This window comes from Canariomyces notabilis (assembly GCF_033297395.1).
Source record: "Canariomyces notabilis strain CBS 508.74 unplaced genomic scaffold N656scaffold_11, whole genome shotgun sequence".
Taxonomy (NCBI): domain Eukaryota; kingdom Fungi; phylum Ascomycota; class Sordariomycetes; order Sordariales; family Chaetomiaceae; genus Canariomyces; species Canariomyces notabilis.
This window is the reverse complement of record NW_027041833.1, coordinates 173022-196592: the sequence shown is the minus strand read 5'-3', so window position 1 is coordinate 196592 and position 23571 is coordinate 173022. Positions and strand designations below refer to the sequence as shown.

The window sequence follows — 23571 nt, the reverse complement described above, 5'->3', positions numbered from 1 at the left end:
TATCTGCAACCCCACGGAGTGTATATGACGGTGCGGGGGTTCCTGAGAGAGATGCACACAATAGGCCCCTGTGCTCTGGTTCAACCCGGGAGGACTCGGAGAGGCGATCGGCACCAGCCTCAGACTCGGTGTCACCACTGGAGCAACGAGACGAAAATCCGAGCAGCCCGGGGCCTCGGAACGGTCAGCAGGGCTCGGGCTCCTGGATACAGTCACAACCGAACCGCGGAGCTCAAGTACCCCGAAAGCCACTCCCTGCGTCTCCTCCGTGTCGTTCATTACTAGTACCCGCACCTCGCTCCGAGTCCAGCAGCCAGCTACCCCCCATCAGTCACATTGCAAGTCTGCTGCAGGCTCCTCCTCAATGTTCCTCCTCGACATCTCTGGGCGACTCGTCTTGTCAAAATCTTGGTCGAATTTCCGCTCCATCAAACGAGGATCTAGCCCACCCTTCCGGGAGATCGGTGTCATGCCCTCCCTCTCGCCGTCCGCTGCCTCTCATGCCTCCTCATGACCCCTATGGACGGCCTTCTGGCCCGTCTATAGTTGCACCGCTACAACCGAGTGCGACTTCGAGTGCTACTACGAATGCCACCAGCTCCTCCTGCGACAGCACGATTAAGACAGAGCGCACAACTGCTCACGAGCCATCCCATCAACACAAGCCCTTCAGGTGCGATGTCTGTTGGCAATCCTTCAGCCGGAACCACGATCTAAAGAGGCACAAGCGGATTCACGTTGCTGCAAAGCCCTTCCCATGTCCCAGCTGCAACAAGTTCTTCTCCAGGAAGGATGCCCTGAAGGTACGGCATGGACTGTCAGTGTCTGAGTAAACGAGCACGTGGTGAATAGTAGGACTGAACAACTAACCTTGCTGCAGAGACATCAGCTAGTTAAGAGCTGCATAAAGAAGTCGTCTCCCCTCCCGAACCTGCAGCCGGAGTTGAAGTCTGTCATGGTAGATGGCAGTAAAACCGTCAACATGGAATAGGTAGTCAGGGGTAAGGCATCGTCCGTTTGTTATCGATGAAGCCAGGACATCTGACCCACACATTAGATAGGAGAAAGCTCAATTTACACTACCAACAGGAACCAAAAGGCTTATTTGATGCGTTGCCCGTCAGTGGCTCCAGCCAAAAAGTTCAAGCAATGGTAGTATGAAGGACCTATACATGACGGAACTTGATCCTACGAGTAGCAGTTAAAACATCTAGGAACAGGACGGGAGGATTACACCGTGATGTTCCTCAGTGTCAACAGACTTATAAGTGGTAAGATATAGAGCCAGGCCACCCTGTGAGCGGGCCACGGAGAGAGCAATTGAGAGACAGTCGCGTACAATACCGGGTGCTAGTACCTCTGTGTTGACAGGATATCGTTGATACTACTACTAGTGATGCTTCCATGTTATGTCCGCGGTTGTTTTACCCCTACGTGTATGCATTCCATCTGCTTCCATATTCCTTCCCCTCAATTTCCCGTATCGACTTTGCTAGCATATATGTGATGGTCAACTTTCATTCAGGTCTGGCTCCCTACGTCGGCATCAATGCAGATACAGCCTCCGACCTTGCACGCAAATCAGAACCACTGAACCGTTCACGGCAGCCTCAGGAACAGGTCGCGCAGTTTGGGGTAAATCGGCGTCCTAGAGAGACCCGGATTAGCAAAATCCAGCTGCACACCAGAGCAGAAGCCCTACCCTAGTCCTGTGACGGGATCCCAACCCTCCTTGGCCGGGAACCCTTCTCCTCCACACCCGGGGTTTGACCCGTTCTTGATGTCGGTAAAGACTTCGGGATGCGCGTACTGTTATGACCTCCTGTCAGTCTTGAACCATCATCAAACGATAGACATGACCTTGCAGACGCCCCTGTCAAAGCACTCACCAGCACCTGATGCACAAACCCAACCGGCCTCTTCCCAACAGCCAGCCGCTCCTCATTAATCAGGGTCAGAATAGACGCCCAAATCGGCGCCGCCACCGACGTGCCATGCATGCGATTGGGATACCCCCTGAGCACGACGCGAAAGTTCTCCCCGATGGCCGCCACATCCGGATATCCCCTGCCCGCCTTATTAAACAGCTTCCCCGGTTCGGGCCGAATCTCACTATAATTCCTCCCCGCGGCATTCACATACCCCTTCTCCTCCAGATCCGCCCTCTGCAGGTACCCCAAGACATGCCTGTCCTGCCACGGCGGGCGCGGAAAGACATTCGAGAACCCCCCTCCAGACGCAAACGCACTCGCCGCCGTCTCCGCAAACCTCCCCCCGCCTTGCTTCCCAACCTCCACCAGCGCCGTAGCACCCACACTCAGGACATACGGACAATTCCCCATCGTCCTTGGCGCATACACATCCCTTCCCTCACCCAAACAACCAGCACGTGAGTCAAACCTGCGCCCGCCCACGCCAAAATCACCACTCGACTCGACGACCGTGATCCCCTGCAGGGCTAGCTTCATGACCTCGAAGCACTGGCGGCGCATGTAGTTCGCGGGCCACGAGTGCTCGGTGCCGCTGTAGCTGACCGAGAGCACATGGGTCGGGCGGTGTGCGCCACACATCAGGGCGCCGTGGTACGCGCCCTCAAAGGCCGGGTCGGCGTTGGGGTTGGGATACTCGGGGTCGCGGCAGGACGGGTCGAGGCAGTTGCCTGTTTGGTTGAAGGCGGTTAGGGAACAGTAGGAGCCGTCGAGGCCGTCGAAGAAGGCTGGCACACGGGTTAGTAGGTAAGTCAGGGGTGATATTTGGACTGGGTGAGAAAGGAGCTGGGAAGGGGGGGTCACGGAACTGTTAAAGAAGCCGGTGTAGCGGGTATCCGGCCGGGTCTGGTCCTGCTGGTACCACTCGTCGTCGGTCTGGAAGAGGACGGTTTTCTGAGGCCATATCAGGGGAATGGCCACCTGGAAGTCCAGGTTGGCTTCCTCCCCGGCGAGCGCCGTGTCGTTTGTCGGGCCGTAGGCGCCGTTGATGGAGCGCAGCTCTGGGTGCGTGCCCTTGGGGACCCATCTGTCTGTTCTCAGTCGACCGGTTTTAAAAGTAACGCACTAGGTAGCTGACATACGGTGAGATGTACTTCCAGTATGTATCCAGATCTTCCTGGCTGTAATGCTGACTGAGACTCTGGAATACTCCCAACTCGTTTCCCCATCTCGCCCTGCGGCCTTCGGGAATTCGATACTGCGCTGGTTATTTTGGTGTGGTATCAGTAAGTGAGTTGGCATGGCCAAGCTCAAGCACTCACCTCTGATGCAATGAGCCGTCACCTCCTCGTTGCACGGCCCTGTCACCCTGAAGTGGCTCTCCTCTTCTTGCTCTGAGTCCTGCTGCGGTGGCTTTGGCTTCTCATTCCCCTTCCCGTTTCCCTTTCCGTTTCCTCCTCGCTCGGGCCACTCCCATTTCCTATCTCGTCGATCGACCTGCATACGTTTTGTCACTCTGTCGTCGTAGTGCCCAGTACTGAGCCTGATGCCGGGTGTAATATAGTCAATGTGTTTGGACAGGTGACGTGGCACATGATACCTTGTTTTGGTGTCAGCCAAACACTCTTCTGAATGCATATACCCCTGGATGTAGTTCGGATCGCTCAACTGACTCTGAACAGGCGACGTTTTGGACCCCTGTCTCGAGGTGCTCGAAGACGTGGTATTTTGTAAGGAGTAACCCCTCGACCTCCTTTACCGGTGCGTCAAACTGAATCCACTGCCCCGGTGCTCCGTCGACGTAGCGTGTTAGTCACTTAGATCTCCTTTCAGTTGTTTCCTGCTTCTTCGCTATAATCCGTGTCCTAACCCCAGCTCACCTGCTTGTTTTCTGACTGTGAGAGTCTCCCCTCATGAATTCCTGCTGACAGCAACCAGCGTTTGACCTGTTCCACAGAGTGGTTCTGTGGCGCAAAGAACTCGATAACCTCATCCCGGGAGAGGTGTTTCCCATAGTTTGGAGATTGGGGGTTCGATCTAGGCAGGGTGTTAGTGAGACTGGTCGATTCAACAAGGGCAGTGAGTGGCAGACTTACATATCCATTAGCAGATCATGACCAGCCTCCAAGTTAGACTGTCTTAGCCCGATCCGCATGGGTAACATAGAGTCAGAGTCTGCATTTCCGCGTTTAACCCAACCCTCAAGGTGGCCCTGGTCGTGCCTCTCATGGAGTATGAAAGAGTGCTGCGTGCCCCTTGATTTCTCCAGCCCACGTGCGGAAGCCGGGCCCGGTCCAAAGTGACAGAAGCCCGTGATGCCGACGAGCAGCGCGTTCTGGATCCGCATTTTGGAGCTCGAGCGGACTCAACGAGAAAGAGCCATACGCATCACGGGCAAGCTTACAGACGTCCAGCCTCAATGGATCCTAGTTGTCAGCGAAAGATCTCGCGGTTCACCGCTCCTCAAGTACATACATGTACTAGACCACGGTGGCAAACAGAGATGGGGTCCAGCCCCTTGGCTTCTATTTTGGTGTCTACTTAACCATGTTGGCGGGAATAGGACCTGGCATTAAGACCATGATTAGCATCACATCGGCTTGGTAATTAGCATCTTAGCATCAGAGAGCATATAAACCCACCCGGGTAGTGATCCTTGCACCGCGGGTCCCTTGGTAGAGGGTTCTCGAGCTGCCGGGTAAATGACAGTTTTAATTGCCTCGGAGGAACCGCCTTGGGTATCGCCACTTAATACTTGCCAAATCACCCAAACCCAAAAATGGCATGAAATGGTCAGTTCCGTCGCTAGCCCTATGCATTGCCACCGCACATGGTGAAGCTGGGTGGTGCCAGAGCCCCATTGACCCTGGATATGGAAGGAGACTGCATGCCAAGTGGACAGATGTGATGACAGACGCTGAACCAGGGTACGGGTAATCCCGCGCAAGAATATCAGCGATTCAAGGCCTGGGGGCACTCGCCCGTTTGCCTCGAAAGAAGATGGTGCATTAGAGAATACTATATATCTATTGGTGTGGGCGTTCGAGTCCATAGGTATCACGCATAAACTCCCTTACATTTTGACTGCCCACGACATGAAACCACCCAATCTCACATACGCCAAACATGAATCCGATTGTGCGTCATAAGTACTTCAAAAGAAACCCCCAAAACTTTACTCCAACCATCTATGGTTTTGCGACCTGCTCCTTGCGGAAGAACTTGAAGAAGCCAAGCGGAATAATCAACTGGAACAGCAGACAGACCCAGAAATACGGGCTAGCCGCGCCGGGCATGACGCCCTGGGAGAAGTCGGGGAAGGTTGTGTTGGGCGAGAGAGCGTTGGGGCTCGTTGCGCGCGCCAGCATGGTGAAGACGCTGCCGACGATCTGCGCCCAAATCAAGACGGTCAGCACGTGCTGCCTAGTGAGCGTCGCCAGCAGGAGCATGCCGAGGCCCACCCCCTGGATGTTGTCCAAAAGGCCCAGCCACAGCCAGAGACAGCGCGACAAGATGGCTGACCCAACCGGACCTCCCGCCCACGGCAGGTACCAGCCGATGCCGCTGGTGCCCCAAAACTCCTGCGCCCAACGAGGCGCGCAGAGGCCGATGGCAAAGATTGGAAGCAACCACGTGTGCTCGTCCGAAAAGTACGAAAATCCGTACAGCACAACGGCCCACAAGCCGACGTAGAAGCCCAGGGCCAGCAGGACGATTCCCCAGCCCGGGACGTGCTGCGTGGTGAAGAGGAATTGCCAGCTGCGTCCATAGGGAGCCGACAACCAATAGTTCTGGATGATGACCATGACGAAGAACCAGGGGATCACCTTGCGGCGATACAGGGAGACGTAAAAACCGGGGATAACGGCGGGCGACTGCCGGTAGAAGTCTGGCAATCCAAGGTAGAGCACGATGCCGATCGCCCAGAAAACCAGTGCAACAGGGACGCCAATGACGATGACCTGGGGAACATTGGACGTCCCAACGAACACTGTAGCAGTTGGGTCGACGTTGGCCATTAGCGAACCCCAATACCATAGGCCAATGCTGTAGACCTGCGCAAATCCAGAAACCACCAGTGCCCGTGTAATCCATTGCTTCGTAGGTGCGCCTCCTGTTGGGCTGGTCAGCATTCATCGCTTCCAGTTCAGATGTCCGCAGAGGGCCCGGGGTTAGGATGTTCCTTACCTTCATCACCAAAGTTCAAGGCAAAGGACAGAGCGCCACTGCTCGCGCCAGCGGCGTAGAGGCAGGTTGCTGTGTCCTGGACGCCGTTGGCCACGCGCCAGTCGGGAATAAATGGCGCAATCCCAATTAGAAGGAACGCAAGGCCAAAGAAAAACCACGGAGCCGACAGCGCGTAGACGGATTTGAGGTTCCGCTCCATCCCCCACCATAGAAGCGAAGTCGCGATATATGTGGCCGCGACAATGTACAACTTCTGTGGAGTCTGGTTTGTGTCGCCTGTCAGGAGCACAATCTGATAGGAGCTGACTGAGATGATTTGGCTGAGGGCGAGCAGGAACGAGTAGATCGGCCAGTCTCCGATGCGGAGAGACAAGAACCTAAGGGGAGAGCGTCAACATAAGAGAATAGAACTTGCACAGGGAAGTCATCTTCCTTACTTCTTCAAGCCCGTGGGCGCTTGGTATCCGTCGCCCAGCAAGAACTCGTCGTCTACAGCGGCGTCGTCCGAAGGCGACATGTCGAATACAGAACGGGACAGGCTGCTTGGAGTAATGCTCCTGTGGCGTTGACGCCCGCGGCTGGCCACGGATGCATCCCGTCCCTGGCCGTTTCGAGATGCCGGACGGCTGCTCGGACGGCTGCTCGCCGGACTAATAAGTCGGGATTCTCTGTGCCGACCAAGTTTTGCGTCTCTATATCTGGCGAACCAGTCCTTCTCACTCTTCTTCAGGAACGTTTCGATGCACAAATCGCTGGCCGAGTTATCTGCGCTTAGGTCACTGAGCATCTCCTCAAACTCGGCATAGTATTCCCCACTGGAATCGTTAAAGAATTGGTCGACCTGCTGCAACTTCAGGTCATGTCGGTCGCCAACAACATCGGGAAGGCTGAGTAAACTGCTGTTGCGGTGATTCGGCATGAGTGCATTGCGAGGGACGTCGAGCCCGAAGTCAGGAGTCAGTCCGGGCGAAGGCATGCCGTCCCGTTGGGCTCTCATGGCAAAGCTATCAACGCTGACGGTACTTTCCCGTGCCGACGCGTTTGCGTAGAAACCGCCCCCGTTGGAGCTCGCTACCGAAGCCCGAGGCGAGTGAGACCTCCCTCCAAGCCAAGGAGCCGATGGAGTAGGCAAATCAGGCGTCATGAGGCTCCTTAGAGTAGGGGTGGTCACAGGGGACGGCGGAATCAGGTTTGCCTCGGGCCCGGGGCTAAGAGCGTGGGCCGTCGGATCGACGTACGTGGCCGTGCTGCATCGGGAAGATGGGCGCGTTGGGTTCGGGCTGGGCCCAGGACTGAGCGATTCGAGCTTCTTCTTCTTGGCTTCTTTATTATGAATGCGGATAGACTCGCTATAGAGCTCATCCAGTTGTTTGATCCACTGTGCAACGGGGAAGCGTTGCTTCGCACTCCAAGCACGCATGAGCGCTCGTTTCGATGGCCTGTGTGCGCGTCAATTTAGCACTGATCAACAAGAAGGGTGGAGGGGGTAAACATACTTGCATTCGAGCGCCGAGATAATTGCTTGCTTGAACTGCTGCAACAGATGAGACGGTGTCATCGACTCGACTGTGTACCAGAAACCCGGCATTTGGCCCAGACCGCCGACGCGCGCTCCCACGCCGAGGGCTCCCTTGCGTCCGAACTCAACCGCAACCAAACCAAACGGCTCATCACGCGACGGAATGAGGGCAAACTCGGCCCCGCTGAAGATGTACGGAGGGAGCTGCGTGAATTCGGGCTTGCTGAAGACTCTCTTCGGATACTTCTCCATCAGCTTCTGAAGCTTCAGGGCCGCGAACCGCCCGTAGAGATCAATCACAGGGCCAATGCAAATAAGTTGTGTCTTGGGATACTTCTCCAGAATACTGGGGAAGATGTCGGCAATGAGGTCCACGCCCTTTTGTAAGCTCCAGCGGCCGACGAAAACGAATAGTTCTGCCGTAGGGTCCACTTCCAGACCAGCCCACTCTTGTGCTTGACGTCGAAGATCGGCTCTTTTTTCTTCGAAGCTTTGGTCCACTTCAATGCCTTTGGACTGCTTGGAGACATCCTCATTGGGGTTCCACTCCGCTGTATCGGATGGGTCAGGGTTGGGGAGCTGGCCGATGTTCTTCAAACTCCAGAAAATCGGGTACCGGGCCAGCGAGCGGTCACCATACTTTCTAGACACGCCGACGGCTCCGAACCCACGTTGGTGACGACGCAGATAGCTCGCACCGGCGTGAAGAAGATTGAACACAGAACCGTACTGGACGTAATCTTTGACGACATCTGGAGGCAGATTAAACACCTCGCAAACCTCCTTCTGCTCCTCCGGCGTCCTCATAGGCCACAGCCCCTGGAACTCGGCATTGTGGAGAGAAAGGCAGCAGGGTATTGTTTGCGGCAGTAGGTAGAGCGGGGCAGCAGCGCCATGGTAATCATTGATGTGGTAAATGTCGACTGGGAACCGACGGATTGTCTCGGCAATGCAGCTGTTCCAGGCAGCATACAGGATGGCGCTCTCGATGTCATCCATGCGGGCGATGTACGGGTCTTTCTTGGTCTGTTTCCGGAAGATCGGAGCATCAAGCAGGACGTACGTGATATTCTTGGAGGTATAGTAGTGGACCTCAATCTCGTACGGCTGGCCCATCACCTTGACGAACATTGGCTCCGCAGGCTGCATGCGCTCGAAAGGATATTCGACATCGCCAACTACGGGGATAACCCAAATCAGGTTGACATGAGAGAGGGCAGAACCCATTAACTGGGCCATGACACCCAGGCCACCAATCTTGATTTTGATGCCAAAGTCGTCGATGTTGTACTCCATGGTGGCGATGAGCACCGTTCGTCGCTTTCCATCCGCAGTTGCGGCTCCACCAGCCGGGGATAGGGCGGTGCTAGGAGGCGGCGTTGGGGAGATGGCCCTCATCTCGACGCTTTTCCCAAAAGACGACTTCAAATCGAGCTTCGAAAGGTTCCCAAGCTTGAGGGGCACCCATCCTTTGCTGCTGAACCCAGACTTGTTGATCTTGACCTGGTAAAAACTGCGCACGTAAACCCACCCTGCCAACACCGCAAACAAGACAGGCAGAATGGCGAGAAGGATAAACAGCAGAATCTGAAGTCCCATGTGCCCAACCGGATAATAGTCAAATCTCCAAGTAGCATCGTTGAAGACGAGCTTGAACGCGAGGGCTGGCATTGGCGGCGGTTCTGTGATGTTTATGACGTTTTTGGCCAAACTGCTCGGCGGAAGGCGATCCACGATGTGGTCGGAGTCAATATCTCCATAAATAAAGCTGATGTCCGGCTGGCCGTCGGGATTGATGCCCCAGACATTGAGTTGGAAATTCGCCGGCCATTCATACATGAAATGGAGATTCCAAGTGTGGTGGTGTACGAGATCCATCGATCCGGGCAGTCCGGCATCGTAACCCCACTTGTTGTACGGGCCATGGATTTTTATATGGGGGAATGCGCGTTCAAACGGGACATCGCTGCTGTCGGAGTGCTGGATAAAGGCCGAAGAACCCAAAGGCTTGCTGTAGTACTGTACCATCAGATGCTTTCCGGTCCATTCCTGGAGCGATGTGCCCTCCCAATGCAGCACGTCAATCCTTGACCTGGTGTTTGACCCGTCATAAGCGGCCCAATCGCTCCAACTAGATCCCCAGTTGGTGCTGTACCGCCATTGCGTTGCCCCTGGAGCGCTGTGTTGGGCGTACATGGAATCGCCGTCTAGGACGAGAAGGCTGCGTGAGTAGTTGGCCCTGGTGGGGAAAACGACCGGGTTGTTTGGCTTGCCGAAGCGGATTAGGAAATGGTCGGTTGCGTTTGTCCAAATTTTGTCGGCGGACTGCGCGTTACCGACCGTAAGCTTCACGATTCCGTCCGGGACATTCTGCAAGGTGGTGGTCAGTTTCCAGGCTGATTGGATCGCCCCGGTGTATGTGATATTGTTCGTGGGCTTGAAGTCGGCGCAGCTGGGCTTGGTGAACTCGACTTGCGTGCCGTTGCTCACACCATCCATGATAACCACGACCGACAGGGCGTCTGTGACTGAGTCGCAATCCATCGGAACATTAAATTCGATGCCAACATCGATCTTGCCACCGGCGTTCGTCGAGTCCACGGGCCAATCATGGCCTGGCTCGAACTTGGTGATCATGGGAGCTGGCTTTACCCAGCTCTTCGTTGGCACGAAGGCACGGAATCCGAACGGCTCCAGGGTGATGCTAGGAAGACAGCCAGCACTCTTACCACCAGTGTAATTGTCGGGTTTCGTGGAAGCTTCAAGCTTGATCGGCTCGGCGTCGCTGAACAAATCCTTAACCTCGGTACCAGCAGCAAAGGGCGCAAAGAATGCATCGGAGGCATTGTTGCAATCGAACTTGTACGTTGTACTGCTGTCTCGGTTGTGGTAGACGAGCCATACTGGAGTATCCGTCTCGTCCTGCACGCCAGGGAAAAAATCGCGGGCAACGCTCCAGATCCCGAATTCCGTCTCGACCGAGCTGCCGTTGAGCGGAATATGTTCGGTTTTGTTGGCCAGCTTCTCTACCCGCCAGCCGTGCTCAAGCACCGGCAGCTCGTCCCGCAGGGCGAACATATGACGGAAAATATTGCGCAGAGGGGCCGAGGGATCCCGGTGATCCCAACCGACAGACTCGTCTTCACAGGCAGTCCGTCCCGACTCAACAGGCCAGCCGATGTATTGGCCAACCGTGAGGCCAAAGCAGCCGTGTGTCTTCCAAGCTGGGGAAGGCGCAAAGGCTTGACGACCATAGACATAATTGGACGCTGTGCCATCCAAGGCATACAGAGCCTGTTCTTCGCCGTAGTACACTAGAGGAGCCCCGGGCAGTAACAGCGTGATGATGAAGTAGCCAAGAAGCATGCGCTCAACACCGAGCTTGATGGCGGGCCAGCGAAAGACATCTTGGTTGGTTACGCCGTACAGATGACGGGGGTCGAACTTGTTAGTGTTAGCATTGTAGAAATCGTTGGTGAGAACCATTGTATGCCATGTGTCGACCCAATCACGCGGCAGGTCATATCCAGCTTCCAGATTCCCGCTAAGGCCCAGAAACCGCGTCATGAAACGGTAGATCGAGTAGTGGAAGGCACCACCATCAAGCGCGCTGTTGGCCGGCTCGCGAATGAACCACTGGGACGTGTCGGCCGACTCCGGCTTGAGGGTCATTGCTTTTGTTAGGTTGAATTCGAAGTTATCCGCCATGTGAGGTTCGCGTCCCCGTCCAAGATAGATGGATCCAAGACCGTTGCCGCTCGTGATTTCACCGAACACGGCGAAGTTGTTCTTGCCGAGATTGGAGGCGCATTTTCGCATTGCTGAACTGAAAGAAGCTTGCGCATCAACCGTAACCTGAACAGCCTTGTCGATCCGGAAGCCATCAATGTCCAAGGTGGCTATGGCCATGCAAGAGAAGTGCTCGAGGCGCGCAGCCACCGAGGGCAACCAATCGCGGAGTCGATCCTGCACCGAAGCAAACTTGGCCAGCTGGCGCTGCCAGTCAGGGAAGACACCGAAGGCCTCAATGTCGCCATACTGGTCGAAATCACTGTTGTAGCAGCCCTTGAGGCCCTCCGGGTTGATGCGTTCTCCCTTCTCGTCCCAGAATTGGGGATAGTCGCAAGTCTCGTTGTACTCGTTACCGATGTCGAAGTCGAGGTAGCGTCTTGATGACTTCCAAAGGACCTCGTGCTCTTCGGTGCGAAACGGCGTGCTTTCGTTGAGGTAACCCTTGAAGCCAATCAAGTCACTCATCCTGTACAATAAAAATGTCAGATCTCAACCACATGTTCACGACTGCTCGTCCTTACGTGGCCATGGTGTTGTCCATGACAACCCACATGCCGCGGGCATGTATCTCATCGATGGCCTCCTGCCAGAGTTTGACAGTGCCAAAATGCTGATCAAGAAGAGTAAGATCCACCGGCTGGGCATGCGTGTCAGCACGTCAAACAGTTGAGCAAGGGGTTTTCTCGACCTACCGAGTACGAATCGGCTCCCCACGGAAGGTTCATGAACGGAGATCCAGCGATATAGATACCCTACTGTCCTATTAGGATAACATGTCCAGGTGCTAGGCGACGAGGAGAGCGCTGTACCTTGATGCCCATCCCGGCAATATAATCCAACGAGTCCCTGAGGCCCTGCACGTCGCCGCCAAAGCGGAGCTGGGTGCTCATCATATCCGTCTCGAAAAGGGTGCCATTGATGTTGTCATTCTCCGGGTCCCCATTGACGAAACGGTCCAAAAAGAGTGTATAGAAAGGTACTCTCCAGTTCGGAGGAGACTGGGCATACGTGAAGCCATCTGGCCGACTACCCCAGTAATCGAGGGGTGTCTTGGCCGTCCGGTTGGTATTGATGTTCCAGTCGGCCAAGGTAGAATTAAAACTGAGGCCGTAGACGGCTGTCCATGTGGCCGCACAGAGCGCTGCGAGAAGAGGCCGTCCAGCAGATGAGAGATAAACCATCGTCACCGCCGCGGACCTCTCATGGGAGCGAAACCAGACAGGAACAGAGAGACAAGAAGGCAAATAACGAAAGACAAAGCTTCAAAAACAGAAGCAAGGCAGCGAGAGACTATGGTCAGATGGTGTTGAAAGGAAAGAGACGCAGTTCCAAGTCCGAAAGCAAGCATCGAAGGCGGCCCCAGATCTGTCTACACGCCCCCACGGCACGGCCACAAGGCCTCAGGCGCTCAGCAAAGATTCCATATCAGGGGGGATGCATGGACTGGCGTTTTTCGGCCACGACCGATTGGGTCGCAGGGACTCGCAGCTGGCCATCGCCATCGGCTTGGCTATCCACCGGGAGAGTACTCCGTACATAGATACGAACTGAGCGTTCAGAGGTGGAGTCAGGTCAGTTGCTCCATCAAGTCAAGACGTTGCGCACCAATGATGTGTTTCCACCTCCTCTGGGGCAGCCCCCACTCCGTACGGGAGAAAATCACCCTCGTTGATGCTTGGAGAGTACAAAGAGTGGAACGTAAGTCATCGGGAGTTTTGTGCGGCTGATGTGACCATGACACTGACTCTGAGTTAGCAACTGCCTCTGTCAAATAGCATGCTAGCGCAAGTTGACTGCCTTCCAGCGCTTGGTTCATCACCGAGGAGCACAAGCAGCACGCAAGAGGCATCACACTTTGGGCTGTCCAGCTGTCCAGCAGAGGTGTCGTGCCCAGGTCTGGCTCGGACAAATCTTATGCAAAACCTGCACGCCCATGTGGAGATTCATTCTCCTTTTTTCGCCATATCGAACTCCACCCTCAATAATCGCGAGCGGGTGCCAGGACCCCCTGGTTGTGGCGCTCGTCTGATACGAGACTTTCTGCAAAGCTGAGGAGGCTGATTGTGAGTCGCATCTTGGAGATAAAGAGGGTCAACCCGCTCGCTTCCGCTCGCTTGTTGATCTGGCGGAAGTTGGACGGAAGTCGAAAAGTTCTCCAGGCTGCGTAGGACGCGTTTGCTGTATGTCGTCGCGTGCCGACAAATCGAGATACATTCCGCAGGCAAATTATTTCCCCTTTCTCTAATTAGCGTTACCCTCACTCTGTGACTTAACTTGTCGAGCACTATCGAGTTCAGGACTTGGGAACTTTTTATGGAAGCAGGTTTTCCAGTGCGTGAGTCTGAGACGTGTGTGGACAACTTTTTTTTTCGCAGGTTCCAAGGTTGTCCAGTGGAATGTCGCATTGGCCTTCCAGCCTTTTCCATTGCCGGGTCCACTTTGAATAGTGGATGCGCTTGCAGCGGTGCCCTGCGGAATGCAACTCGCAGCTCCTCGGTAAGCCATTGCATTGGTGCAGCTATCGGTACGGAGTCTCCCCGCCCGCAATTTAATTGGCACTGCAAAACCGCTTATACCTAATCCAGGAAAGCATCAACAACACACTCAACATCGCTACAAATTAGACCCTATAATATGTGCTGAATAGCTTTTCAATTGCTAGGTATTTCACCATCTAGTTCCAAGTAGTCTCTGAAGATCAAGGCATTTAATACAGCCAGTTGTTGATGTTTTCCTCGCTTCGAAAGGCCAAAACCGTTTTTGCAGTGCCAGTTAAATCGCGGGCAGGGGGGGAGTAAAAGCAACACACGACTTAGGTTCCCCTGAACTGTTACCCAGATCCCTGCCTTCCCACCTTGGCACGCTTCACACTTTCAACAAACCGGAGCTCTCGGCGTGTCACCAACACGACTCGGGAGAAGCCAGGTTTCTAACGCTAACAAAGATCTCCACGACCAGGAGACGTCCAGAGACTGTAGCGTACACTACACTAATAATTACAGTACATTGATACGAACTGGGCATAATTTCGCATCCCCAGTGCCATGGCAGCATGACTGGTGCTCGCCAGGTCTTCCCTCCCCGAGAATCTCCCCGAAAATGGGTTTGAAGGGGTTACCTCGGGTATCCGTAGGGAGGCCCGGTTGCTTCACCCGGGCCATTTCCTGTTTCTTGCAGCGTCTCTGCCAGTTCAACGGCGTCGATCCATATCCTCTGTATGTACACTACCTCCCGTCGCTCCTTCCTTTGTCGACAGAGTTCTCCTGGGCTCTGTGTTACACTCGTTTTACTTTAACTCTTCTCTTAATCAACTCTCTTTTATTACTTCCGTTTAATGCAGACTTCCTAAGGAAGGGAGAGTGAAGAGATATTCTAGTTGAGGTGGATATCCGACCCGAGTCACTCGCTGAACGAAGGAACAAAAAACCAAGCCCGAAGCTTCCGAGACTGCCTTGCCTACCAGTATTGTCTGGAACGCTGGCGTATCTGTTGGTGTTCTGTTGTGCATCACCCAAGGGCTTGGACGCGAGGGAAAAAAAAAGAACTCTTGAAGGGTCGTGAGACGTGAGGCGTCGACATTTCTGGAGCCATCATGCGGGCCTCGGTCACGGCCGCAGCGGCGCTGGCCCTTTCGGGGCTGGCCTCAGCCGCTAACATCACTGAATGGAAGTCCCGATCCATCTACCAAGTCATGATTGACCGTTTTGCACTTACAGACGGGTCCACGACGGAGGAATGCGTCGTGCATCAGTTCTGCGGCGGCACATGGAAGGGGCTCATGAACAAACTGGACTACATCCAGGGTAAGCGACTACTACTTCCCCCGTCGTCTTCTTCTGCCTGCGCTCTCGCCTTCGGGCCCGTCATCAGGCGGTTTTGCTGACCGAAGCGGTGCAGATATGGGCTTCACCGCCATCCAGATCAGCCCTGTTGTCAAGAATATCGAGGAACACACGTCCGTGGGCGATGCCTATCATGGTTATTGGTCCCAGGACAACTACGCCCTGAACGAGCATTTCGGCACCGAGCAGGACTTCGAAGACCTTGTGGCCGAGGTGCACAAGCGCGACATGCTGTTGATGCTGGATGTCGTGGTCAACAACATGGCCCAGGCTTTCGACAACGTTGTCCCCCCGAAGCTCGACTACTCCAAGTTCAACCCGTTCAACGACGAAAAGTACTTCCATCCCTACTGCAACGTGACCGACTGGGAAGATCCCGAAAACTACCAGAATTGCTGGTTCTATCCATACGGTGTCGCCCTCGCCGATCTAAACACAGAGTCGGACGCGGTTTCAGATGAGTTGAACAGCTGGGTCAAGGGCCTCGTCGCCAACTACTCGATCGACGGTATCCGTATCGATGCCGCCAAGCACGTCAACGACGAATTCCTCCCCAAGTTTGTTGAGGCTTCTGGCGTGTTTGCTCTGGGCGAGGTGTTGACAGGCCTGACCCAAGACATGTGCCGGTACCAGACACTTGGGCTTCTCCCGGGTATGCCAAACTACCTGGAGTACTACCCCTTGTTGGAGGCTTTCAATGGCGGCACCTTTGAGAATGTCACCAGAATACGGGACGAAGCTGCAACCGGCTGCAACGACACGCTCGCCCTAGGAAGCTTCATTGAGAACCACGACATGCCTCGATTTGCGAGTCGCACCGAAGATCTCGCCCTTGCCAAGAATGCCATGACTTATATTCTCCTCACCGACGGCATTCCCACGGGTAAGTTCGCCGCTCTCAAGCTCCATCGCAGTTGCCCATGGTGCAGATGCTGACGCTTTTCCCCTTGCGCAGTCTACCAGGGCCAAGAACAGCACTTCAAGGGCAACAGCACTCCTTTCAACCGAGAGCCCCTCTGGAGCTCGGGCTACAACAAGTCGGCCCCGCTCTACGTGCTGACATCGACGCTGAACAAGCTTCGAAACAACGCCATCAAACTCTCTTCTGAGTACATCTCGACGCCTGCCGAGACTCTGCACACCGATGTCAACCATCTCTGTCTCAGGAAGGGTCCCGACGGCACCCAAATTGTGTTTTGCGTCACAAACAAGAGCAGCAGCGGAGACAGCTACGAAATGACGGTCGGCGGCTTCCAGCCCAATCAAAATGTTGTCGAGGTCCTGAGTTGCAAAACCAGCACGGCCAACGGCGTGGGCACTCTGACCATGTACATGGGGAAGGGCGAGCCAAAGGTGTATGTTCCGGCTGCGGCGCTAAAGGACACGGGGATCTGCGGCACGACAACGGCAGATGGGCCGGTGAGCGGCGCAGCAGCCGTGCGGGGGACAGGTAGGGCCCTGCTCGCTGCCCTTGTTGTTGGATGGGGGATCATGGCCCTTGCATAACGCTATCGATCCTATGCAGGAGGATCCAGATCGATCTTGTGCAGAAGGATTTGGATCGACGCGGAGGTAAGTCGCGCGGGCAGATCCTGATCCTTTTGATCCTGATCTGTACAATTATGTATGCAACACGGTGTACCTTCACTGTATCATGTCAAACCCATATATCCCGTTATAATTTGAGCATTTCATCGTTCTTCGTCAATCTCATGATGATACCAAGCGCTCCTCCTGGGTCAAGTTCAGTCGTACTGAGGAACCCCTTTGGGAGCAGCTAAACAAGAACAGATCATGCAGCCCATCGCACTACGACCAGGTCAATGCCCTTCCCCAACCACGACAGTCTTTGCATGAAACTTTGCCAGCCACGACTTGGACGTTGCAATCCTGATGCGTTTGCCCCAAATCATAAAGATAAACGTCATGAGATTGTTCGCCGCCAGGATGGGCACAAACGCGCCGACGATGATGGTGGCGTACCCGTGATGGGAGATCCAGTTGAGGAGCTCGCCGCTGAAGCCGAAGCTGATGGCCTGCTTGCCTAGGTTCATGATGATGAGCATCTCGGACAGGTTGGCGTTGTACGAGTCGACGGCGTAGGCCAGTGTCAACGTGAAGAAGAAGTAGCCCGCCCACTGCGTCATGGCAACAGCCGCGAAGTAGGCCATCCAGTGCAGGTCCCGCTCCGCCGCCATGCCGAACAGGATCTGCCCCGCCGGCGCGAGCAGGATGGCCGGCAGCAGCACCCCCAAGCGCATCTCGGCCTCCCGGATACCTCCGTTGCGCTTCGTCAGCCGCGCCGCCCAGATGTCGCTCGCCGGCACCAGCGGCACCGCCAGCCCGAACCCGACAAAGGTGCTGATGGCGTGCAGGCCGGCGTTGGTCTGCGACCAGCTGTACGGCGGCGCGACGATCTTGAGCGGGAAGACAAAGTTGAATGAGAAGCCGCAGAGGCCGATGTAGATGCCGTACGTGGTGACAACCCACAGGGTCGACGGGACGAGGAGATATGTGAAAGCGCGCAGCGGCATGGAGAAGAAGGCGCATGAGTGGTCGACTGGGCCCCAGAGGGCGAGCTGCTGGAGGAAGGTCTTGCGCGGAGGGTAGCCAGAAGAGGAGGAGGCCAGTTCGTGTTCCTCGATCTCGGCGGCTTTGGGTTTCGTTGCAGGGTCGACCTCGGTACCACTGCTGGAGGAAGCAGGAGGGTTGGACCTACGGAAGTACATCGACTCCTCGACGAAGAAGAAGGCGAGGATGACGAGGGCTCCAGAAAAGGCAAACTGGACATAAAAGAACAGCACCCATGAGTATCCACCGGCGAGCATGAACCCCGAGAACAAGGGTCCCGTAGCCCCCAAGCAGAGCGCCACCGTGTACCAGCCGAGCTTCTTGCCGCGCTCGTGGAGGAAGAAGATATCATTGACCAACTGAACCGGCAGCGCCTCACATACCCCCGAAGCAAAGCCGTGTACGATTCGGGCGCCCATCAGTGCCGAGTAAGTCCTGGCCTGCGATGCCCCGATGATACCGGCCGTGTATATCAGCAAGGAGAAAACCATGACCGGGCGCCGTCCATATTTGCGGTACAGCGGCACCAGGATGAGGCTCCCAAACCCGAAAACCAGATTGGGGTAGTTCACCAGGCCGGCAGCCGTGTTCGGATCGACGCCGAACTCGGCAGACCAGAGCCCGATGTACGTTGAAGGTCCGAGAAGAGATGAGACGCCCAAGAACGAGTACGCGCAGCAGCAGAACATGATCATATGCTTCTTGAACTTGGACCATTGCAGCGGGTCGTTGGGGTCTGCCGAAGGAACCGGGAACAGCGCTTGTCCGTAATGTGTTTCCTCGCCTTCCCGGGCCTGGAGGTTGACAGTCCCGGGCACGTCTTCTTCGTGGGCATGGCTAATGCCTTTTGTCAACAATGGTCCTCCAGGACTTGGGAGTCGTCGTCTTCTAACCTGTGAACGTCGTGTCTAATGGCCATATTGGCTGTGGGAGTAAGGAGTCTGGTCAGCTAGGTAGGGCGACTTGGGACTGCGATATCCCCGCCCTCGGCTCGTAAACACTGAAGAACAAGTGAGCAAGTCGATGATGCACTGCGGCCCGGGTGCTTGGTTAGAGCATGGCGGCTAACTACATAGGCCACATTGTTTGCGGTGAAGCCCGAGGTTGATGGAATTCAATGGGCAAGGACGAGATATATAGGTAGGTATTAAAATCTGAAGGGTGCGAATCCCAACCAGTAATGAAACCGTGCCAATGGAACCAGATTCCATCCCATGAATCCCGGCATCAGGGGGTTGCAGAGGGGAACAAATCTGGCCCCCTTTCCCGCCACAAGCTTACCACGAAGCAGCCAGTGAGGAATGAAGACATCGCAAGCTCCATAGATGCCAGGGTGCATTCAACGGTTTCCTGGGGGATCTACTGCAGGTGAGCGGCGCGCCACGGGAGGACTGGTTTGCACCTTGCAGTGCCGGGGGGTCGTTGTCCATGGCCACCCATCTCCAACTCCCCCCCTCATCCCGTCGATTTTGCGGAGGATAGGAAGATATCACTTTGCCCGGCGGTTCGGCCTGACTTGATAGTGGACGGGTGAGATGTTCAAGCTGCAAGGATCTGTCAGCCGGCAGAGAGCGATGCAGCGTCATCAGAATTAAGTATCGGCCTAGATTCGACATCAGATTGCAGACAAATTTGAACTAGAAGTGGTCGAGTTCGAAGGCCTGCAAGCCGCAGTCGAATCTTGTAAACGGCAGGAGGAGACTGGGCACTCCGGGGTTAATCTGCTGTGCAACATCAGATGCACTTGTACCGTGCATCTGCCACACCCCCTTGATCTAAAAACGCGGACCTAGCTGCTCAGTGCTTGGGAGTAACATGTAGACCGTCTTGACGGCAAGCTGCGAGCGTCCGTGCCGCTCCTCACCCAACATGAGAAACATACGTTTTCTAGGACGTACCCCAAACCACTGCTGAGAAAATCGGTCTGCGGCTCAGTTCAACTCTTGAGGAACTGTCCAATTCAGTCGAAAAACTGAGCTCGAGTTCCAAGTGTTAAGCCCACTGCGTTGTGCCATGAAAAGCTGTAGCATAGTGTACGTATGGATCTCCTGTGCCCCTCTTTGTGTGACCCAACGGAGCCGTTGATGCTTCGGGGCCCATATTAACAACCGAAAGCTGTTCTGGTGAGATGTTCGATGCCAAGGAACCGGTACCATGGTACGTAAAAAACGGGGGTCAGCATCGTGGTGTTGGATCCTCTGAGCACTGGGGTTCACGTAGCCAACTCTGAGTCTTAAGGTACTGTAGCGTGCTAAAGGGCGAAAGATTGGTTTAAATTGCCCTTCTCGGCGAAACCGACGTATGTTGCTTGCAGCTCGAGTTTTGCTGCTCGTGGTCGAAGTTCCAGAGACACGAGAAGGTATGTGATGCTGCGGCCATGTCCTTCAACCGGCTCGCTGTATGTCAACGCGGGCTTGACGGGGAATTGGCGACACTTGGCTGGCAATATAATCTGACATTGACGACGTGATCAGCTTCCTGCATTACCTTACCTAAGGTAAGTGACAAGTCCAACAACAGGTGAACACTTCCATGGCAGGAAGAAACCGAAGGGGAAGTAACAGTCCGGCGAGATGGTGTAGTACATAAGAGGTTTGTGGAGACGCATCTTGGCGGGGAAGGACAAGGCACGTTGTATGCTTCGCGAATGTTGACATCTCAAAAGTGACGAAGAGTCATTTTGTGAGCGCGCTGTAGGTAGTCTTAAGGAGTCAGCGTGATCCCGTTTGCTGCTTTTATGTGATAGAAGGCAGACTTGCAGAGATGTTGTGATGGTGTGACCATGTGCTCGACCTGGGAACCTCGGCCTGCAGCTCCTTGGCATCCATACGACCCTAACCCTGGTCATTTGACCCCAAAACAAAGCTTTCCAAACACGGCAACCTCGAACCACCGCGGGGAAACATGCCACGGATGGCAGGAGGAACGATCCCCAACAGACACACTTTAGGGTCTAGTGGCTGGGAATCCTACCACTTGTTCGTCACAATGGCACCAAGCACTTGTGTTTCATCAAGCAATCACTTGTTATTTGCACGTTCAAGAAAGGTGAAGACGGACACGCTCCTCGCCCGGGCTGACATCCATGTTTGTTGACTGACTGTTTTGGGTTCGCAGCCGGTGATTTGACATCCAAAGCCAAGGCGACCAAACAGTCCCGAGCGCCGACGTCTTAACGAAGCTATAAATATCCTCTGCCGCCTTTTAGTTACTGTCGAAACCATCCCCGAAACATAGAAAATCATGGCGTCAGACGAATCTCAGACCTCCCGAAAGCCCGTCATTATTGTCGGCGCCGGACTTGCCGGCCTTGTGGCCGCCTTCGAACTCGCCGAGCGGAACGTGCCGACGTTGCTCCTCGACCAGGAGAATGAGGCCAACCTTGGTGGGCAGGCCTTTTGGTCCCTAGGTGGCCTCTTCTGCGTCAATTCGACCGAGCAGCGGAAGATGGGCATCAAGGACTCTCGTGAGCTAGCCATGCGTGATTGGTTCGGGTCCGCCCGCTTCGACCGCGAGAAGGAGGATTACTGGCCGCGCAAGTGGGCTGAAGCCTTCGTCAACTTTGCCACCGACGAGATGGAGAGCTACGTCAAGGCTCGCGGGGTGAAGTTTCTGATGAATGTCGGTTGGGCGGAGCGCGGTGATGGACGGGCAGACGGCCACGGCAACTCGGTTCCAAGATTCCACATCACATGGGGTACCGGCCCCGAAGTTGTGCGCGTCTTTGCTGAGCCGGTCAAGGAGGCTGAGAAGAAAGGCATCGTCGAGTTCAAGTTCCGTCACATGGTGGATAAACTGCTGGTGGACGAGACGGGGCGTGCTGCCGGCGTCAAAGGGCGGGTTCTCGAGCCAGACGACTCTCCCAGGGGCGTCAAGTCGTCGAGGACAGTGGTAGGCGAATTTGAGATCTACGGATCTGCCGTGCTCGTCTCATCTGGTGGGATCGGCGGCGACGTCGAGAAGGTCAAGGCGAACTGGCCAGTTGACCGCCTGGGCCCAAAAGTCCCCAAGAACTTTGTCATTGGCGTGCCCGCACATGTCGACGGCCGCATGATCGACATCACAGAGGCCGCCGGCGCCAACATCATCAACCGTGACAGGATGTGGCACTATACCGAGGGTCTCGCCAACTGGAACCCCATTTGGCCGGGGCACGGCATCCGGGTACTCCCAGCGCCCTCGTCTCTCTGGCTAGACGCAACCGGCAAGCGTCTGCCTCCGTTCCTGTTCCCGGGCTGTGACACGCTCGCCACACTCAAGTACATCTGCAGCACGGGATACGATTACACATGGTTCATCGCCGACCAGACCATCGTCGCTCGCGAGTTTGCGCTCTCAGGCTCGGAGCAGAACCCGGATATTACGGGCAAGAGCCTCTGGCAATTCATTATGCAACGCCTCTTCAGTCCAAAGGGTACAGTGCCAGTGCAAAACTTTGTCAAGTACGGCGCCGACTTTGTCGTAAGAGACAACCTCGAGGACCTGGTGGCGGGCATGAACGAACTCGCAGCCAAGATTGGGGGGCCTCAACTCGATTACGCCAAGGTCAAGGAAGTGGTGGAAACGAGAGATGGCCAATTCGACAACACGTACTCAAAAGACGCACAGGCGATGCTCATACACAGCGCGCGGACTTACTGGCCTGACAAGAGAAGCCGAATTGCGACCCCGCACCGCCTTCTCGACACGGCCAAACACGGCCCGCTGATTGCTGTGCACATGAACCTCTTGACTCGCAAGACATTGGGTGGGATCGAAACCAACCTCGATTCCAACGTCATGCGCGCTGACGGTACTCCGTTCCCCGGTCTGTATGCAGCTGGAGAGGCGGCTGGGTTTGGAGGAGGCGGTGTGCACGGCTACAGTTCGCTTGAGGGCACCTTTTTGGGCGGGTGCATTTTCTCCGGACGCGCCGCAGGACGAGCCATAGCTAATGAGGTCCTGGGAACCACGAGTGGCAACTGAGCTTGCCGATGTCCCATGTACTGTGCTGTGGCAGGGATTTCAGTTTGTTATTCGTAGCACCTGTTGGGAGTATGGAACTTGAACATCGTTTTGCACCATCACCATGGACCATTCCACCGTTCCAATGGTATTCTTTTGGCCAACATCGGCTTTACTGCTATTGCGAGCATGCCTAGAAAGGGATGACTCCCGTTCAGCGTTAATCAAGATGCATCTTTGGTCCAGCTCCTTGGCAGTATTCGAGATCCGTTTATGTCCATCGCGTCGTGTCAACCACCGCAACCCAAATGCCTCGTAACCCAGCTTCGTCTCGAAACCCAGCTCATCCCTAAGACAGCGCTCCTTGGGAGTGTCTGTGGCATGTTACCCCGGGACTGCCCCAAATCCGTTCAGATCAGCAGCTAACATCTTGCGAACGCACTTGGTCACCGTTACCGCTTGTTCTGGGGTGGTGTATCACGGCCAAGGGGCACGAGACGGTCGCTGTATGTCTGTATCCATCTTGGCCGAAGAAACATCTCTTCCTCAGCGTATGTACCTGCTGTTAGTGCAGCCAATTTTTTACGTGTGAAATTTGGTCTGGCGACTACCCATCTAAACAGCTTCGACTTTTGTCGCAGATTCCCAAGGAATGGAGGAAGTCGCCAAAAGTTGTCTTCAACCAGAAGGAGCAGGCGCGCCACACCCGGTCTACCTACCTCGAGTCTTTCCTTGGTCGATCCTGCCGCTGAAGAATGGTGACGCAAACTGCACCTTCACTTTCTAA

At 55.2% G+C, this 23571-nt stretch overlaps 6 protein-coding genes across 6 annotated transcripts; 3 read left to right on the top strand and 3 right to left on the bottom strand.

Annotated features, from left to right (window-relative positions):
- Nucleotides 1-662: 662 nt before the first annotated feature.
- N656DRAFT_681775 (uncharacterized protein) lies at nt 663-812 on the top strand (the record flags this gene model as incomplete). Its single annotated transcript, XM_064810564.1, has 1 exon — nt 663-812. A coding segment is annotated over one exon (150 nt), but the record flags the coding sequence as incomplete, so codon positions are not given.
- A 537-nt stretch (nt 813-1349) lies between these two features.
- On the bottom strand, nt 1350-4409 carry N656DRAFT_731615 (uncharacterized protein). The gene is made up of 9 exons (XM_064812649.1): nt 4025-4409; nt 3809-3965; nt 3602-3708; nt 3251-3528; nt 3071-3191; nt 2798-3015; nt 1890-2716; nt 1703-1809; nt 1350-1648 (listed from the first exon to the last, which is right to left on the bottom strand). Exons 1-9 carry the CDS (start codon nt 4273-4275, stop codon nt 1600-1602), a joined length of 2115 nt encoding a protein of 704 aa, XP_064669960.1. The 5' UTR covers nt 4276-4409; the 3' UTR covers nt 1350-1599.
- Nucleotides 4410-5116: 707 nt separating this feature from the next.
- Nucleotides 5117-12608, bottom strand: N656DRAFT_709751 (glycosyltransferase family 5 protein; the record flags this gene model as incomplete). The annotated part of the gene is made up of 7 exons (XM_064811617.1): nt 5117-6042; nt 6117-6493; nt 6554-7555; nt 7613-11893; nt 11949-12064; nt 12120-12179; nt 12237-12608. 7 exons carry the CDS (start codon nt 12606-12608, stop codon nt 5117-5119), a joined length of 7134 nt encoding a protein of 2377 aa, XP_064669959.1.
- Nucleotides 12609-14822: 2214 nt separating this feature from the next.
- On the top strand, nt 14823-16927 carry N656DRAFT_87804 (glycoside hydrolase family 13 protein). The gene is made up of 3 exons (XM_064819380.1): nt 14823-15230; nt 15325-16152; nt 16225-16927. The coding sequence occupies exons 1-3, from the start codon at nt 15020-15022 to the stop codon at nt 16773-16775; spliced, it is 1590 nt and encodes a 529-aa protein (XP_064669958.1). The 5' UTR covers nt 14823-15019; the 3' UTR covers nt 16776-16927.
- A 162-nt stretch (nt 16928-17089) lies between these two features.
- N656DRAFT_798189 (MFS general substrate transporter) lies at nt 17090-18759 on the bottom strand (the record flags this gene model as incomplete). The annotated part of the gene is made up of 2 exons (XM_064817729.1): nt 17090-18677; nt 18734-18759. 2 exons carry the CDS (start codon nt 18757-18759, stop codon nt 17090-17092), a joined length of 1614 nt encoding a protein of 537 aa, XP_064669957.1.
- Nucleotides 18760-21083: 2324 nt separating this feature from the next.
- On the top strand, nt 21084-22805 carry N656DRAFT_768533 (uncharacterized protein; the record flags this gene model as incomplete). The annotated part of the gene is made up of 1 exon (XM_064813631.1): nt 21084-22805. The coding sequence occupies one exon, from the start codon at nt 21084-21086 to the stop codon at nt 22803-22805; it is 1722 nt and encodes a 573-aa protein (XP_064669956.1).
- Nucleotides 22806-23571: the final 766 nt, after the last annotated feature.

Excerpts from the sequence above, each read along its gene's own strand:
- N656DRAFT_731615 (XM_064812649.1), bottom strand. The coding sequence starts at position 4,275 with ATGCGGATCCAGAACGCGCTGCTCGTCGGCATCACGGGCTTCTGTCAC. Across the intron at positions 3,529-3,601 it reads CAAAACGTCGCCTGTTCAGA|GTATCATGTGCCACGTCACC; the intron begins GTCAGTTGAGCG and ends CACCAAAACAAG. Across the intron at positions 1,649-1,702 it reads GATCCCGTCACAGGACTAGG|GACGCCGATTTACCCCAAAC; the intron begins GTAGGGCTTCTG and ends GGGTCTCTCTAG.
- N656DRAFT_87804 (XM_064819380.1), top strand. The coding sequence starts at position 15,020 with ATGCGGGCCTCGGTCACGGCCGCAGCGGCGCTGGCCCTTTCGGGGCTG. Across the intron at positions 15,231-15,324 it reads CAAACTGGACTACATCCAGG|ATATGGGCTTCACCGCCATC; the intron begins GTAAGCGACTAC and ends GAAGCGGTGCAG. Across the intron at positions 16,153-16,224 it reads CACCGACGGCATTCCCACGG|TCTACCAGGGCCAAGAACAG; the intron begins GTAAGTTCGCCG and ends CCCCTTGCGCAG.